General features: G+C 47.9%; 1 protein-coding gene across 6 annotated transcripts in view; it reads left to right on the top strand.

Moving 5' to 3' along the window:
* Positions 1 to 2,425: 2,425 nt before the first annotated feature.
* Positions 2,426 to 19,100, top strand: part of LOC120915378 (Golgi integral membrane protein 4-like) — a 134,194-nt gene continuing 117,519 nt past the window's right edge. For 3 of the 6 annotated variants that reach the window (XM_040325815.1, XM_040325812.1, XM_040325813.1), the window contains exon 1: positions 2,426 to 2,904. In XM_040325815.1, the coding sequence (XP_040181749.1) occupies positions 2,718 to 2,904 (187 nt within the window). In that variant the 5' untranslated portion in view covers positions 2,426 to 2,717. The remainder of the gene's footprint in view (positions 2,905 to 19,100) is intronic. The other 3 variants (XM_040325816.1, XM_040325814.1, XM_040325811.1) reach the window with 1 other exon arrangement.

The following is a 19,100-nucleotide window of genomic DNA, read 5'->3' as shown; positions in this document are numbered from 1 at the left end:
TCAGTAGGAGGAATAGTACCCTATAGTTGGTGTCAGAGAGAGGAATAGTACCCCATCGTTGGTTTCAGTGGGAGGAATAGTGCCCTATCGTTGGTGTCAAAGAGAGAGGAATAGTAACCTATCGTTGGTGCGATTGGTGAGGAATAGTGACCTATCGTTGGTTTTAGTGGGAGGAATAGTGCTCAATCTTTAGTGTCAGTCAGCATTGTTGTTGTTGTCAGTGGGAGGAATAGTGCCCCATTGTTGGTGTCAGTGGGAGGAATAGTAATTACCCCATCGTTGGTTTCAGTGGAAGGAATCGTTCCCTGTCATTGATGTCAATGGGAGGAATAGTTCCCCATTGTTGGTGTCAGTGGGAGGAATAGTGCCCCATCGTTGTTTTCAGTGGGAGGAAAAGTACCCCATCGTTGGTTTCAGTGGGAGGAATAGTGCCCTATTGTTGGTGTCAGAGAGAGGAATAGTACACCATTATTGGTTTCAGTGGGAGGAAAAGTACCCCATTGTTGGTTTCAGTGGGAGGAATAGTGCACCATCATTGGTGTCAGAGAGAGGAAAAGTGACCTATCGTTGGTGCAGTTGGGAGGAATAGTGACCTATCGTTGGTTTTAGTGGGAGGAATAGTACCCCATTGTTGGTGTCAGTGGGAGGCAGTGTTGCCAACCGTTCGTATTTTTACGGACAGTTCGTAAAAACGGGCACTTTTTCCCCGTTTGTAAATGTCCGTGGTTGCGGGAATGTGCCAGTAAAAATAGCCGAGATCGGTTTGGCTTGGAACTGCGCATGGAGATTGGAGGCAGGGGGTGATTGGAGGCAGGGGGTGATGGTGACTGTGGTGGCACCGCAGAGGGGGATGGAGGCAGGGGGCAATTGAGGCAGGGGGAGATTGGAGGCAGGAGGTGTTAGTGGCAGGGGGGTGATTGGAGGCAGGGGGTGTTGGGGGCACAGCAGAGGGGGATGGAGGCAGGGGTGATTGGAGGCAGGGGGAGATTTGGGTTAGGGAGAGATTGGAGGCAGGGGGAGATTGGAGGCAGGGGGAGATTGTGGCACCGCAGAGGGGGGTGGAGGCCGGGGGTGATGTGACTTAATAATTTGCCCTTATTATATCGAAAATAACAAAAATATATTTTTTTACCTTAATATCTACCTTAAATCACATTGCTATTTGCCTAGCGTACTTGTTTGTAGCCTAAATACTGAAATTTTCACCTAAAAATGTAATATAGTAACTTTTGTGAAATGCCAGTAAAAACGGCTTTCTCTGTCCCGCGCCGCTGATGGATGGGGGGGGACTTCTCTGTCCCGCACCTTGGACCGGGGGGGCTCTCTGACCCATGCCGCAGACGGGCGGCTTTCTCACAGTGGCTGGGTTTGATGGGCACAGTGGCCATACCTCCCAACATTTTGAGATGGGAATGAGGGACACCTATCAGCAAACGTATGCAGGCATAGGACATACCCATTGCCACGCCCCCTTAAAGGAGAATTGTACAAAAAGCAAGATTGGTTAAACCCACAAGTACTTTTTTTACCACTAATATTCCTTTATATTGGCTTTTGGAATTTACAAATGCAGCAATTTAGAAATCAGATGAAAGGTTTAGCGCTGGAAAACACGTTTTGATAGATAAAAAGTGCATCTTATATGCAAATATATGGATCAGACCAAAAAGAGGGACAAATGAGGGGGAAAGATGGACATTGCTCCAAATCAGGGACAGCCCCTCGAAATCAGTTACAGTTGGGAGCGTTGACAGTGGCTGCATTTGATGGGGCACAGTGGCAGCATTTGATGGGCACAGTGGCTGTGTTTGATGGGGCACAGTGGCTGTGTTTGATGGGCACAGTGGCTGCGTTTGATGGGCACAGTGGCTGCGTTTGATGGGCACAGTGGCTGCGTTTGATGGGCACAGTGGCTGCGTTTGATGGCTACAGAGGCTGCAATTTATGTTTTTTTTTCAGAATTTTTCAGTTTGTTTGCGCCCCCGCCCCAAAATTTTGAGCACCAGCCTCCACTGCAAGCCTGACAAGTTAGTTTACTCTGTTGGCCCATGTGGGTGACACTGATGGGAGGAAAGGGTTAACGGCTGAGCCCTTTAATAGAAGCCCCGCCCCTCCGCCGTAGTTCTGTCCTTTTCCGGACCTCCCATTGGTCAGCGCTCCTGTCACTCGTCCGTGTCAGCGCTGCTTCCTCTTTGAAAATGTTGCAACTTTGGGAAGCGGTGAGGACCGGGTGAGATCCGGGCATCGGAGGAGTGATCGGGACCGGGTGAGATCCGGGCAGCGGAGGAGTGATCGGGTGAGATCCGGGCAGCGGAGGAGTGATCGGGACCTGGGTGAGATCCGGGCAGCGGAGGAGTGATCGGGACCGGGTGAGATCCGGGCAGCGGAGGAGTGATCGGGTGAGATCCGGGCAGCGGAGGAGTGATCGGGACCTGGGTGAGATCCGGGCAGCGGAGGAGTGATCGGGTGAGATCCGGGCAGCGGAGGAGTGATCGGGACCTGGGTGAGATCCGGGCAGCGGAGGAGTGATCGGGCGATGTTGGAGGAGATCTGCCAGTGACTGCACGGATGTGGATTTAGGAAGAAGTAGGAATCCGGTGATTGTAGAGGAGGGGATGAGGATGCCCGGAGGAGCCCGCTGGGGTGTGTTGGTGACCTGATCTGTGCTGTGGGGCGGATGGCAGAGTGAAAAGCTCCGGATCTCGGTGTGTCCGATCATGGGCACCGGAGTGTGCAGCAGGAGGCAGAAGAGTCTTCTCCATACCGCCTTGTGCCTGCTGGCCGTGCTGGGACTGGGCGGCGGGCTCTACTTGTATAACTACGTGCAGGACAAAACCCGGAGCTCCGAGGTCCAGGCGATGAAATTCAAGCAGCAGCATGAAGCCTTGTCAGCCCAGCTACAGGGTAAGTACACCATCCGGGGGGTGGGGGGATTTGTAGTCTTAGTTGGCTTCTTGATGGCCAGCAAAGCTTTTAATTGAATAAGCGCCCCTCTGTGCCGCCACGGCGCTAGCGCCCCCTCTGTGCCGCCACGGCGCTAGCGCCCCCTCTGTGCCGCCACGGCGCTAGCGCCCCCTCTGTGCCGCAAAGGCGCTAGCGCCCCCTCTGTGCCGCAAAGGCGCTAGCGCCCCCTCTGTGCCGCAAAGGCGCTAGCGCCCCCTCTGTGCCGCAAAGGCGCTAGCGCCCCCTCTGTGCCGCAAAGGCGCTAGCGCCCCCTCTGTGCCGCAAAGGCGCTAGCGCCCCCTCTGTGCCGCAAAGGCGCTAGCGCCCCCTCTGTGCCGCAAAGGCGCTAGCGCCCCCTCTGTGCCGCAAAGGCGCTAGCGCCCCCTCCGTGCCGCAACATCGTGGGGTACAAAGTTGTAGTGGGAATTTGAAGTCTTAGTTGGCTTCTTAATGAGTGTGCCGCAACGGCGCGAGCGCCCCCTCTGTGCCGCAACATCGTGGGGTACAAAGTTGTAGTGGGAATTTGAAGTCTTAGTTGGCTTCTTAATGAGTGTGCCGCAACGGCGCGAGCGCCCCCCTCTGTGCCGCAACGGCGCGAGCGCCCCCCTCTGTGCCGCAACGGCGCGAGCGCCCCCCTCTGTGCCGCAACGGCGTGGGGTACAAAGTTGTGGTGGTAATTTGAAGTCTTAGTTGGCTTCTTGATGAGTGTGCAGTAACAGCGCGAGGTGTCGTGCCCCACGTCGTGGGTGCCCTCTGGGTGATACAAAGTTGTGGTGGTGGGGGGGGTGATATATGCGCCTCCTTCACCCTTGGACTGTGCAGTCTACAACCACTTATAAATAACCGGTGAGGGGCTCGTTCACCCGGCGTCTAAAATGTCACGTGTAAAGTTTTGTATGCATCAGAACACAGCACTGTGGGCACATCAGCGCCTACAATGGGAATGTGTCATGAATTTAGCTGTGTACAGAAAAAAGTAGGACGCAGCGTCAGCCGGCTCCGTACATATCTGCACATTTTGTGTGATGGAGTTCATGTACGTACATAGTCATTAGGCATTGGATGCATATTTTAAGCACAAGCTGTGCCAGGGAGGACCCGCGTTCCATGCAGAAAATGCACACACGTTTGTGTGATTGAAGACTTTTGAGGGGCGACAATATTTGTATTTTGGTAAAGAAATGCCAACCTGTAGAACTCGGGTGCCATGGCACAATAGGATTAGACCAGGGGTGCTCAACCAGTGGCCCGCAGAGCCCTCTGATGTGGCCCACGACCTCCTGCTCTGGGATAGAACACTGTTAAAGGTCAGTTTATTACTAAACTCAGAGTATATCTGGGCATATCTGTTCTGCAGTGGTTACTGGGCTGCTTTCAAACTGATCCGAAGATGCAGAGCAGCGCACCCGCGGGTTACCTGCACTGAGCCACACATTCTGAAAATACACCAAACATGCAGAATGTAATAAGTCTATTGCAACTTGCAAAGTGCAGGAAAGCCAAAGGTACACTGCGTTGGTAAATCAAAGCGTATCAGTGTGAAAGCGGCCTTGGGCCCCTTTCACGCGGTGAGTCTTGCCCAATTGGACCCTCCATTCACCTCTAAGGATTGGCAGATGTAAACTGACTTGTGTACTACCTCCAATCTGATCTGCTAAGAGTATAGTGGGCTGTGGCCCTCACGCTTCAAAAGTTTGGGCACCCCTGGATTAGACTGTAGATGGCAGAAATTGGGGGTGTGGGAGGAGAAGCTCCCTTAACTCGCCTAAGGCGAGAGGAGGCGTCACCTGGGTGGAAGTAGGACAGGTGGTCCCACTCCTAAAAAATGACATGTCGAATGTGGCATGTAAGGGGGCAAGGGAAGCTTAAAGCGGAAGTTCCACTTCTGGGTGGAACCCCGCTTTAAGCGTTTTTCAGGTGACAAAACTCTCAGACGGGTGCCATTGAAATGAATGGGATTTTGCTTGTTGTGAGTGTTTTTCAGGCTGAAAACGCTCAGGTGTGATTGCAGCCTAAGACGAGATTTACATCTGTTCAAAGTGCTGAATTTATAAAGACTGCAGATGGACAGGTACAACTTGTGTAGGAGGATTTGTTTCATCTGTGTATCACCTGAGGGTTTACAATCGCTTTAATTACAGACAAAGAAAATCAGCCCCCCCCCCCCCTTATTTTTTTTGGTGGTTTTTTTCAGTGGTTTGGCTGCATTTTTGCCTCCTTGACTTCCTAGTAACTCTCCATTAAACGAGGAGCCTATAGAGCTCTATACAAGCATGTGTTTAACCACTTCAATACAGGGCATTTTCACCCCCGCTTTCAGCGCTGTCACACTTTGAATGACAATTGTGCGTTCATGCGACGTTGTACCCAAATTAAAAAAAATCCCCACAAATGGAGCTTTCTTTTGGTGGTATTTTTCAAAATTGTCAGTCATAATTGTTTTATAGTGCAAAAAAAAAAAAATATCCTTTTTTTTTTTTTTTTTTTTTTTTCCTTGGTTTAGGCCGATATTTTTGGTAAAAGAAAATCGCAATAAGCGTATAAATTGGTTTGCGCAAAAGTTTATAGCGTCTACAAAATAGAGGATATTTATGGCAATTTTATTATTATTTCTGACATTGCGGCAGACACTTTTGACACTATTTTGGGACCATTCACATTTTATACAGTGATCAGTGCTATAAAAATGCCCTGATTACTGTATAAATGGGACTGGCAGGGAAAGGGTTAATTGTGTGTCCTAGGGAGTGATTCTAACTATGGGGGGAGGGGACTGATGAGAGGTGGTGACCGATCATTGTTCCTATATACAAGGAACATACGATCAGTTCTCTCCCCTGACAGAACATGGATCCACGTCCCTGATCTGTGGTGAGCGGTCGCCGGGCACGCGTATCGGATCCACAGTGATGCGGCGAGTGCTCGCCACAATGCCGGGAAGACAAAGATGTCATGACGTCCACCCGGAGGGAGGGTGCCTGCCACCACTTCCTTGTTTTTAATAGTTTTTTTTTTTTAATAGTTATTCATTCATAGCTCGGCATAGTAAACTGTGTTTACTATGCTTCAGTTAAAGCGGTCCTCCACCCTAAAGTGGAGTCCCGCTGATCGGAACCCTCCCCCCCTCCGGTGTCACATTTGACACCTTTCAGGGGGGAGGGGGGTGCAGACACCTGTCTAAAGACAGGTATTTGCACCCACTTCCGGCCACACGATACGGGCGAAAGACGGGCATTCCGTCACATCCCGTCTGTCGCCCGTTGTGTGCTGGGAACACTCGGCTCCCAGCACACAGCGTGTGAGCCAATCGGCGGGCGCAGCGCGACTCGCGCATGCGCCGTAGGGAACCGGGCAGTGAAGCCGCAGCGCTTCACTTCCTGGTTCCCTCAGCGTGGATGGCGGGGGGAGCAGCAGAGTGACGAGCGATCGCTCGTGCTCTGCTGCGATCGGCGCTGGACTCCAGGACAGGTAAGTGTCCTAATATTAAAAGTCAGCAGCTGCAGTATTTGTAGCTGCTGACTTTTAATATTTTGTTCCCATGGCACATCCGCTTTAATGAATGAGAAGTTCTGTACAGAGCTATTCCTGTTCATTCATTCTGTACAGCTAAGGCTACAGAGAACGGGACTTTTGACTGACCTTAGTCTCCTCTGTCTCAAAAGTGAGACATCAGGGGTCTGTGTAGACCCTCGATATCTCCCCAACAAGGGTCCCCATATTTATTTTTATTTTTTTACGAAAACAAAACTGACACCAGTGGCGGAACTACCAGGGAAGCACTTGCGACTGGGCTCTGGCATTCCGCCACCATGGGGGACTTCAAGACAGCAGGAAGGTGGCCTACTGTGGGACCATAATAAAGGGCTCTGGGATCAGTAGGAAGAGCCCCAGTCGAGGGCCAGGGGGACCCTTCATGTTTTCTTGCGCTGGAGCCCTGAAGGTTTTAGTAATGACTCCTGCTGATAATGGAGGAACGAAGCACCAGAGTGTTTTGCTCTGACTCCATGACTGAGGTGTTTTTTTAACCACTTCAGAGCCAAATTGTTTCTTTAGGTTTGGATAGAGTGGGGACGGTTTAAATGTAGCCACTGCCAATTGTACGATAAATCTGTCTGGTTGCACCCAAGTTAATCAATCAACTTGGGTATATTCAGACTGCCTATACATTGTTTGAATTTCAGCTGGTCCCTGTTGAACCGTCTATGGCCAGCTTTACATTCCTTGTCCCATTCACTTCCTGTCCCTTAGACACCAGGCAGGAAGTGAGGGGAAATTTCATCATAAAGTTTAGACTGCTAAAGCAAGACTTTGTTCCTGTTTTGGTGACAACTGTAAAGTGTTGGATTTACCATCACTTCCTGTCCCAATTGGTAATCATTGTCATCGGGACAGGAAGTGATGGTAAATCCAATCATTGTCACCGGGGACAGGAAGTGATGGTAAATCCAACGCTTTACTTTTTCCTCACCAAAGCAGGAACAAAGTCTGGCCACAGCAGTCTAAACATTATGATGACATTTCACTTCCTGCCTGGTGGATAAGGGACAGGAAGTGAATGGGATACAACTCTAGCTCTAAAAGCTGGGAGGAGACTGCATGTGAATGTGGTCCTTCTCTTTTGTGGTACCCACCCCCCAGCGCACACCACCACAAAGCAGTGGTGTGATCTGACTTCATAGTAAAGCAGACAAATTGCCCTGTCTTTTGCGTTGAGACTGCGCAGGGCAAGCTTGCCCAACACTCTTGGTGTGACTGGGCCCTTGTGGAAGACCTCTGACTAAAGGGATCTCATTTTTCTTTGGTTGCTTTTAACACAGGGTTTGACAAATTTGCTTGGAATCTAGGAGCCGGCTAAAAAGGTTAGAAGCCAGAAAACGCACCCCCGTCCCGACGAGCTTGCGTGCAGAAGCGAATACATACGTGAGCAGCGCCCACATATGTAAACGGTATTCAAACCACACGTGAGGTATCGCCGCGGTCGTTAGAGCGAGAGCAATAATTCTAGCCCTAGACCTCCCCTGTAACTCAAAACATGCAACATGTAGATTTTTTTTAAACGTTGCCTATGGAGATTTTAAAGGGTAAAGGTTTGTCGGCATTCCACGAGCGGACGCAATTTTGAAGCTTGTAAGTGTGCTTGTAAGACCGCTGCGCAAATACGGCGTGACAAAGTATTGCAACAATCGCCATTTTATTCACTAGGGTGTTAGAATCAAAAATATATATAATGTTTTGGGGGTTCTAATGTGAGGGAAGGAGATGGCAGTGAAAAATGGCACAGAATTGCTGTTTAACGTGTAATGCCAACGGCCACCACCAGATGGTGCCAGCTCACAGAACTAAGAGCTTGGGACTTCACAAGGCCGCGGCCTCAATTACCGGCTGTCGCGGGCCCGCCGCGATCGCGCGGCGGGGGCGCACGGAGACACAGGTGCGCTCCCTCCCCGCGATCGCGGTGGCCGGTAATTGAAGCGCGGCTTGTAGGCCGCAAAGCCGCGGCCTCAATTACCGGCGGTCGTGGGCGCCAGGTCACAATTTCTTGTCGCAATTGCAACCTGGCGCCCGGATATTGTCGACCCCTGTTTTAACAATTGCTCACACAAAGTAAACTGAGGTGCAGATTTATAACATTTTATCTTTTTAGAGCCAGGTCACGCAGAGGCGACTTGGCAGCCTGACAAGTCGCGCTCCGCTTTGTTCAATGGAACCGTTCTAATAGGAGCGAATCAAGTTGCTCCGACTTGGAAAAAGGTTCTTGTACGACTTTGGGGGCGACTTGCATTGACTTCAATACAGAAGTCGTTTTGCAAGTCGCCTCTGAAGTCGTCTTGAGATCGCCTTGCCGAGTCACACCCCCCCCCCCCCCCCCAAAGTCGTGCCACCCCTGTGTGAACCGGGTCTTGTGTCATGGTTACAAGCTGAGGCAAATATTTGAACTACCTTGCCCTTTCCTGGCTAAACTTTAGAGCTTGCGTGGGTGTTTTAATAACACTGAGGTCCTGTTTATGGTGCTCTGTCAGGTGCACATTGTGATCAGCAGCAGTTGCTAGTTGACTTTATAATTTTGTGCGGTTATTTTATTTTTGGTTAAAGGGGTGTTCCACTCATTTTTTTATGTTCATTAAGTCAGCAGCTACAAAAAGTGTAGCTGCTGGCTTTTAATAAACACACTTACCTGCTCCACCGTCCTGCGCCGCACGGAGCTCCGCTCCCCCCCCCCCTCCGCCGGCGTCTTCATCCTAACTGTGGGCACCCGGCAGCTTTCAGCTTCACGGCCGGGCACTCACTGCGCATGCGCGAGCGGTGCTGCGCCATCTCATTGGACAGGCGATCGCCTGGGACCTGTCACGTGTCCCAGGCGATCGCCTACAGGAGGGGCTGCCGAAAGGCGATTAGACTATTCCCCTTTGCAGCCCCTCGGCGGAAGGAGGAAGTGGGCCTCCTGCCTTGGTCCTCCAGACCGTCGAACAGTCCTTGTGCACCAAACGCGAAATAGTGTTCAGCTCTGACTTTTTCTCCTTCAGCTTCCTGCTGCTACATCCTTTCATTGTCACAGTATGGAGCAACAAGCTCCTAACATCTTCCTTGCACAGACTGGCCCCTTGGGACGGTGGGGGCCACGCTCCTCTAATCTCAGCTTTAAGACCCCTTTCACTCTGGGGTGGTTTTCAGATGTGACGTCACTTCCTGATCTTGGGCTGACAGAAGGGATTTATATTTTGCTTTTTAAGGCTGGGTTCGCACTGGATGCAGTCAGTGGCAGCCGCCACCCCTGATCTATGCGCCTGGCCTCCTAATCTACATGTCGTTTGCGTAGTTCAACTTTTTATTTTTTGAAGCACATGATTGGAGCCTGAGGCTCTTATTGGCTTCAAAAAAGGGTGGGCTCGGGGCGCAGAGCCTACCCAGTTGAATGACATTAACAAATTAATATTCGCTAATGTCTACCTGCTTCTCCTCCCAGCCAATCGGGAAGCTGGTCCTGAGACCCGATTGGCCAGGTTGGGGGGGGGGGGGGGGCGTGAATGATCTGATGCTTTCTAGCCAAGATTTCAGTGTGGTTTTTTTTTTTTTTTTTATTATTACAAATGGAACCCTTCATACTATCAAGGCATGAGAGTACAGAAACTATTATCTACTGTATTCCAACAGTCGCCCAAGATGGAGCCCACAAAAGGAAATTGGAGCCTTTCCCCTGCAGTGTCCCCCCCCCCCCCCCCAGTGGCAGAAATGCATATACGTTTGAGAAGTACAGTGTTACTTGAATTGTATTCCAGGATTTGCTTGTCTTGCAGTAATTTAAAGAGGAGCTCCTTTAGAAAAATTAAGTCAGCAGCTACAAATGCTGTAGCTGCTCACTTTTTAATATTGGGACACTTTTCTGTCCAGGAATCCAGCAGTGTCCTCACCCTGAGTCTCTCAACCCCCCCCCCCCCCAATTAGTTCCTGCTGCTGCCATTTCTAATGAGGGAAACCGTCTGTGAGGCCTTGCAGCTTCACAGCCGAATCCCTGCATGTGTAGCGCTCTGGGAATGGGCTGGCTGCAGTGGAAGGAGGGGGGGGGGGGGGGTTGCCACAGTGAACTCAGCTGGCAGTGGTAGCAGGTACCTGGTCCCCCCAAAGGTGCGTGCACATATGTTCTGCAGGCACTGCCAGGAAACTGAAGGCAGATGTGCCAGAGTAACAAAGATGGAGGTGGGGTTGGAGAGACTGAAGTCCCTCTTGGAGTAGTTTTTCTTAAAACAAATATTTGATTGCTACTATGTGCCTCCAAGTTCTCTGTAGTCAGACCTTTGTACGTATTCTGCAGTCTTGGACATCAGATTTGCTGAGTCTATAAAAGAGCTGCCAAGGTAGACACTGGCGACATTGGTTCCTGTTTATCTCAGTGCTGTTATCTGTGTCTATTGTTTACTTTCCTGATCAGTGATGATTTTTCTTCTCCTTGGCCAATGTTAAAATGGATTTGTGCAGGAATAGAGCTGAACTGTAAATATTAATGGGAGCTGGGAACCAAGTGGAGTTCTGACAGGAGAGAAGCGTGGGTTCGGGCGGCTGGGTCCTGGGACAGGTGATTGTGTGTTAGAAGTCGGCAGCTACCTTTTTTTTATTTTATTTTTTTTAGCTGCTGACTTAAAGGGGTTGTAAAGGTAAAAAAAAAAAAAGTTTTTCACTAAAAGGCTTCCTTTTACCTTGGTGCAGTCCTCCTTCACTTACCTCATCCTTCGATTTTGCTTTTTAACCAGTTAGTAACCGCCCTATAGCCGAAATACGGCTACAAGGCGGTTCCCTTACTCTGGGAGGGCGTCAATATACGTCCTCCTGGAGAATCAGGCCCGAGCGGGCGCGCACACACGATCACCGGCGCTCACCGGGTCCACGGGACCCGCAGCAACAAGGATCGCGGTAAGGAGCCAATGGAAGCTGCTCCTTACCACGTGATCGCACCGTCCAATGACGGCGCGATCACTTGTAAACAAACTGGCGTCATTACATGACGCCGGTTCCTCCCTCTCCTCTCTGTACCGTTCGGTACAGTGTGGGAGGGGGGGGAGAGCGGGTGGCGGCAGCAGCACTGTGGGCTGGATCTGTGACAATTGCAGTCACAGATCCAGCCATCCATCCCTGCGCAATACTGTGCAATTACTCCCTATACTGTGCAATACCCCCCCATACTCTGCAATACTCCACCATACTCCAATACCTTGCAATACATCGCTTATGGGGATTTTTAAGTAGCGAAGTTTGGCGCAATTCCACAAGCGTGTGCAATTTTGAAGCGTGACATGTTGGGTATCTATTTACTCAGCGTAACTTCATCTTTCATAGTATGCAAAAACATTGGGCTAACTTTCCTTTTTTTTTTTTTTTTTTTTAAGCACAAAACAGTTTTTTAACCACTTCCTTACTGGGCACATATACCCCTTCCTGACCAGGTGAAATTTCAGCTTGTGGCACTGCGTCACTTTAACTGACAATTGCGCGGTCCTGCGACGTGGCTCCCAAACAAAATTGACGTCCTTTTTTCCCCACAAATAGAGCTTTATTTTGGTGGTATTTGATCGCCTCTGCGGTTTTTATTTTTTGCGCTATAAACAAAAATAGAGCGACAATTTTGAAAAAAAAAACAATATTTTTTACTTGTTGCTATAATAAATAGCCCAATTTTTTTTTAAAAAACATTTTTTTTCTCAGTCTAGGCGATACGTATTCTTCTACATATTTTTGGGAGTAAAAAAATCGCAAGAAGCGTCTGGTTTGCGCAAAAGTTATTGCGCTTACAAAATAGGGGACAGAATTATTATTATTTTTTATTTATTTTTTTTACTACTAATGTCGGCGATCAGCATTTTTTTCGTGACTGCGACATTATGGCGGACACATCGGACACTTTTGACACATTTTTTGGCGCCATTCACATTTATACAGCGATCAGTGCTATAAATATGCACTAATTACTGTATAAATGTGACTGGCATTGAAGGGGTTAACACTAGGGGGTGAGGAAGGGGTTAAATGTGTACCCTAAATTGTGTTCTAACTGTAGGTGGAGGGGGGGTGACTGGGGGAGGTGACCGATCTGTGTCCCTATGTACAAGGGACACAGATCGGTCTCCTCTGTCCCCTGACAGGACATGGATCTCTGTGTTTACACACAGAGCTCCACATCTTGTCCCTGTAGCCGCCGATCCCGAGTGCCTGGCGGACATCGCGGCCGCCAGGCACTCGCATCGGCATCTCAGCGATGCGGCGAGCACGCGCGCGCCGCCGTTGGACGCGCCCGCGCCACGGGATGCGCGCGCAGGCCGTCTTTTTACGGCCTGTTAGAGATTCACAACCACCCCGCGGCCGTATAAAGTCGTACGGCCGTCGGGTAGTGGTTAAAAAAACATGCGTTCAAAAAATTGCTGCGAAAATACCGTGCAAGATAAAAAGTTGCAACAACCGCCATTGTATTCTCTAGGGTCTTTGAAAAAAAAAAAAGCATATATGTTTTGGGGTTCTATGTAATTTTTTTTTTTTTTAGCAAATAAATAATAATTTTTACATGTAGGAGAGAAATGTCAGAATTGGTCTGGGTGCTCCAGAACGCCTGAAGGTGCTCCCTGCATGTTGGGCCTCTCTATGTGGCCACGCTGCGTAAAAGTCTCACATGTGGTATCGCCATACTCGGGAGGAATAGCAGAATGTGTTTTGGGGTGTAATTTGTGGTATGCATATGCTGTGTGTGAGAAATGACCTGCTAATATGACAGAAACTAGAATTTTTTTTTTTTTTACAGAATTTTCAGTTTTTTTTTTTTTTTATATAGCGCAAAAAATAAAAACCACAGAGGTGATCAAATACCACCAAAAGAAAGCTCTATTTGTGGGAAAAGACAAAAATTTCAGATGGGTACAATGTTGTATGACTGAGTAATTGTCATTCAAATTGTGAGAGCATCGAAAGCTGAAAATTGGTCTGGTGATTAAGGGGGTTTTCGTGCCCAGTGGTCAAGAGGTTAAATGTCCTTATTTCTTGTGAGATTTCTCAGTTCCTGTTCTTCTGTCTGTAACTACACACAGTAATGCAAGGCTTTCTCCCTGGTGTGGAGAGCAGGAGTGTCGGGACGCCCACTAACACACAGCTCCTTTCTCTATCTGTAGAGTGTCCTGACACTCCTGCTCGCCCCCTCCCCCCTCAAGAGGCTTTCTCCACACCAGAGAGAGCCTTGCATTACTGCGTGTAGTTACAGACAGAAGAACAGGAAGTGAGGATTTCTCAGAAGAAATAAGGACATTTAAAAGCAAAATGGAAGGATGAGGTAAGTAAAGGAGGACTACATTAAGGTAAAGGAAGTTATTTAGGGGATTTTTTTTTCTTTTTTTTTTACCTTTACAACCCCTTTATTAGACACAACAGACGAACTCCGCTTTAAGGAACAGTGTTGTCATTTAGGACTACAGAACACCTCCCCCTCTCTTCTACATACCATGAATGGACTGTGTTCTGTAGAGCTGGGCGCATTACTGATAAGTCTGCACCTGAAGCTATTGGATCACAAGAACTGGCAGGATGAACAGGGGGTGGGGTTTTTTTTTATAATATCAAATGGCTTTACCAAAATGCTTTTATTAGTATAGTTTTACCAGAGTCTATGGGAGAAAACCAGAAGGGTTCATTGTTGAGGTTTGCATAAATGTTAATGGTAGAAGTTGGCTTGTGGAACGTGTTTTCTAGTTGAATATTTGCAGTTTGTGTTCCTGTTGGCCTGCATTGTTTGCAATTGACATACAGGGAAAGTACAGTCATGTTAATGAGCACATATTTTGAGTTTTTATTTTTCCTTTGAAGCCCTGTAGCAGTTTTTGACAGGACACATTTTTTTTAACATCCTTTTTCGCAATATAACTTTTTCTTTTTATGTGTAACATATCAACATTGGTCAGATGATATTGCCCAGGACTGGAGGGGTGACCTTTGCCATCATGGCTCCTGTTCAGAGCTGGCATTACTCCTGTCACCTCCTATGTAACTAGTGAGGATTGTGGGTGTTATAAATCCTACTTTCATGTGAGTTGTCACCTCCCCCCCCTTGTCTTTCAAGTTAATGATTATTTTTTTATTTTTTTCTATTTCTTTCAGACTTCTTTTAACATTCTTGCGGCTTTTCTGAAAAGCTAATAACTGTTTTCTTCCCTGTAGTCTATTTTTTTGGACTGCCGCAATAATGTGAAAAACCCTTTTTTGAAAGGCTCGCTAAATCCTAAGTGGAGGCAGGGCAGACTACATGGGGTTCTTGCTGGATGACTTGCGTCGCTCCTATTAGAACGGTTTTATTCACTAGAATGGGACGTGACTTGTCAGGCAGCTGCGTCGCCTGACGAGTCGCCCCTGTGTGAACAGGGTCTAAGGATCAGGAAACTGCATGTGTTGTGTTCAGGCGGGGGAAAGATGATCTGCTTCAATTCGCATTAAGGCCTCTTTTTAAATGGGGCGGTCTTGAACTGTCTTCACTTGCTCAGCAGGGATTGATCCCCCACGGCGCAGGCGGGTGACTGGTACGTCTCCACTCACTCTGCAGGGATGGACCTGTTGGAGCCCCGCTCTCCTCCTATGGGGATTGGATGAGAACTGACCTCCTGTCCGTTTTTATCCAATCCGCCAAATGGATGGAAAATATGGTTTCCATCCGTCTGCATTTAGTGGATCGACTGTCAGCGGTAACAAGTCCGTGTCGCTCCATAGAGGTACAAGGAGTGTCCCTTTTCAGGTCCGCCTGAAAAAACTGACAGGCGAACCTGAACGGTCTATATGTGTGAAAAGGGGCCCAAGACCTCTTGCAGCTTTTTTTTGTGTGGTATGTGTGTTTTTTATTTTTATTTTATTTTTTATTAAGCCTTTTATACAGCACACAAAACCCCTGTTAAAAAAAAAAAAAAAACAACACCCTGGCTGATCCTGCCAGTTTCTACCCTATATAAACTAGAGGTAGGCCGCTATATTGGCTGATATTTGGCCATTTTTTTTATAAATCGGCATCGGCCGATATTTTACACTGATCGCAGTTTCTCCTCCCTTCTCTGATGCTGCTGAGTGTGAAACCTGAGAGGCGAGGAGCTGTCAGCTCGATGTTGGGGGTGGGTGAGACCCAGCAGCTATATTGCACCAGCCGATGGGATGGTATCTGGGCGGGCTGCTACGTGTATGTGGCCCTGCCCCCTTTCTAAAGCAGCCCAATCATTGGCTGGTGAAATTTAGCTGCTGGGTCCAGTCCACCCCCGACATCGAGCGGACATCTCCCCTCTCCGTTAGTTTTCACACAGTTACACTCGGCTTAGTGTGAAACCTGCCAGTGCCACAGCAAATCCGAGCCATCTGTCAGTTCCAAACCACTGCCATCTGTACAGAGGACATCAAGTGTGTGCTAGAGTGACAGGAGTAAGCAGGATGGAGTGGGTGAGGTTAGGTTTTTTTTTTTTTAAATCTGCCTAAATTATCGACATCGGCCAGAGAAAAACCCATATCGGTCTACCCCAGGGCTCGACAAATCCCTGGCGCCATGGCGACTAGAAATTGTGTCCTGGTGACTTGGCTAGGAAGGTGGGCACTTTTTTTTTTTTTTTTTTTTTTTTTTTTTAAAGCTGGCGCCATCTGGTGGTGAGCCATTGGTATTACAAGTTAAGCATTATAAGTTAAAGGGGTGGTTCCCCCTAAAACAAATTTCTAACAATACATTCGTAAGACCCGTTACACTGCGGGTAGGCTGGCTTTTGTTTTTTTTTTTTTTAGTACATACCTCGATATCGGCGTTTCGTCCCTTGGCGGTGGGCGTTCCTAGTTGATTGACGTTCCTCCGACGGGCACATACGTGACGTCACGACTTTCCGAAAGAAGCCGAACGTCGCTGTGCAGGCGCCGTATAGAGCCGACTCTATACGGCGCCTGCGCAATGACGTTCGGCTTCTGTCGGAAAGTCGTGATGCGCAGTATGCGCCCGTCCGAGGAACGTCAATCAACTAGGAACGCCCACCGCCAAAGGACGAAACGCCGATATCGAGGTATGTACTAAAAAAACAAAACAAAAGCCAGCCTACCCGCAGTGTAACGGGCCTTACGAATGTATTGTTAGAAATTTGTTTTAGGGGGAACCACCCCTTTAAACAGCAATTCTAATGTCATTTTTCACTGCCATCTTCTTCCCTCTAATTGGAACCCCCAAACAATATATATATATATATATATATATATATATATATATATATATATATATATATATATATATATATATATATATATATATATATATATATATATATATATATATATATATATATATATATATATATATATATATATATATATATATATATATATATAATATAATTTATTTTTAACATTAGATTGATGCTCATTTTGTCTAGGGGAATCGGGAAGTTTTTTTTAAATCGAAGCAGTACTTACCATTTTAGAGAGCGATCTTCTCCGCCGCTTCCGGGTATGGTCTTCGGGACTGGGCGTTCCTATTTGATTGACAGGCTTCCGACGGTCGCATACATCGCGTCACGAGTAGCCGAAAGAAGCCGTCGGTGCGGCTCTATACGGCGCCTGCGCACCGACGTTCGGCTACTTTCGGAAAATCGTGGCGCGATGTATGCGACTGTCGGAAGCCTGTCAATCAAATAGGAACGCCCAGTCCCATACCCGGAAGCGGCGGAGAAGATCGCTCTCCAAAACGGTAAGTACTGCTTCGATTTTAAAAAAAATTCCCGATTCCCCTAGACAAAATGAGCATCAATCTAATGTTAAAAATTAACTTTTCGGGTGAACCTCCACTTTAAAAAAAAATAGACAACAGTAAAGTTATCCCCCTTCTTTTTTTTTTTTTTTTTTATATATTATGAAAGATAATGTAAATTCATACCCAACATGTCACGCTTCAAAATTGCGTCCGCTCGTGGAATGCCGACAAACTTTTACCCTTTAAAATCTCCATAGTCGACGTTTAAAAAAAATCTACAAGTTGCATGTTTTGAGTTATAGAGGAGGTCTAGGGCTAGAATTATTTCTCTCGCTCTACCAATCGCGGCGATACCTCACATGTGTGGTTTAAACACATTTACATATGCGGGCGCTGCTCACGTATGTGTTCGCTCCTGCAAAAAGCTTGTCGGGACGGGGTGCGTTTTCTGGCTCCTAACTTTTTTTTTAGCTGGCTCCTAGATTCCAAGCAAATTTGTCAAACCCTGAGTGGCTGGGCGCCCCTAGTTTGCCTAGTGGTAGCACCAGCCGTGTGTCTATCTATCTATCTATCTATCTATCTATCTATCTATATATTTTTTTTTCTCTAAATTCCAAATTTACATGTACTCCAATTGCATACGATTTTACTTCCATCTCCAAATCATCTAGACGTGAGGCAAACCGCAAAAGCAACTACTGTACAGGTTCAACCTTTGTCGTTTCTATTGAAATCTACCGTATTTTCCGGCGTATAAGACGACCACCTAATTTTCCAGCCAAAATGTTGGTTTTGGGATATACTCACCGTATAAGACTACCCCCTTTCCTACTAGTCATGCCTCGCCTCACGGTGCCACCATTACATGACCAGACTGTGCCACCATTACATGACCAGACTGTGCCACCATTACATGACCAGACTGTGCCACCATTACATGACCAGACTGTGCCACCATTACATGACCAGACTGTGCCACCATTACATGACCAGACTGTGCCACCATTACATGACCAGACTGTGCCACCATTACATGACCAGACTGTGCCACCATTACATGACCAGACTGTGCCACCATTACATGACCAGACTGTGCCACCATTACATGACCAGACTGTGCCACCATTACATGACCAGACTGTGCCACCATTACATGACCAGACTGTGCCCCCATTACATGACCAGACTGTGCCCCCATTACATGACCAGACTGTGCCCCCATTACATGACCAGACTGTGCCCCCATTACATGACCAGACTGTGCCCCATTACATGACCAGACTGTGCCCCTACCTTATCCCATGCGAATCGCGGCCATGTAACTTAACATCTTGCCTTACCAGAATCGCGGCCGTACGATTTTTCAAAAGCCGCGCCTCCGACGTCTTCTGTTCCGTGATAGGCGGACCATTCAGCTTCCCAGGAGGCACTGTGTTCGCCTATCACGGAGGCCACTAAACACAGGACGAGAGGGCCTCCGTGATAGGCGGACACTGAACACAGTGCCTCCTGGGAAGCTGATTGTTTCCGCCTATCACGGAACAGAAGACGTCGGAGGCGCGGCTTTTGAAAAATCGTACGGCCGCGATTCTGGTAAGTTAAGATGTTAGGTTACCGGCGTATAAGACGACCCCCGACTTTTAAGAAGATTTTAAGGGGTTAGAAAGTCGTCTTATACGCCGGAAAATACGGTATATGTAATTTGGTAACTTTTGTGAAATGTCAGTAAACGTGGCTGTGCCAGTAAATTTCAATCGGGTAGGTTGGCAACACTGCCTTCGCTTCAGTTGCATCCGCCGTAGAATGAGATTAGCGACGCTTTCTGTGTCTGCAGCTTGCATGGAACATGGAAGGGGCTGTGTTGTGAATGAAATCTCCCCTACAAAGAGCTCTTTGTTTTTAATGTAGCAAATTTCTTCTAAACGAGCCTGCCTCG

Source organism: Rana temporaria, chromosome 10, assembly GCF_905171775.1.
Source record: "Rana temporaria chromosome 10, aRanTem1.1, whole genome shotgun sequence".
Lineage (NCBI taxonomy): Eukaryota > Metazoa > Chordata > Amphibia > Anura > Ranidae > Rana > Rana temporaria.
Note: the sequence above shows the minus strand (reverse complement) of the source record. Positions and strands in the feature narration are given on the sequence as shown.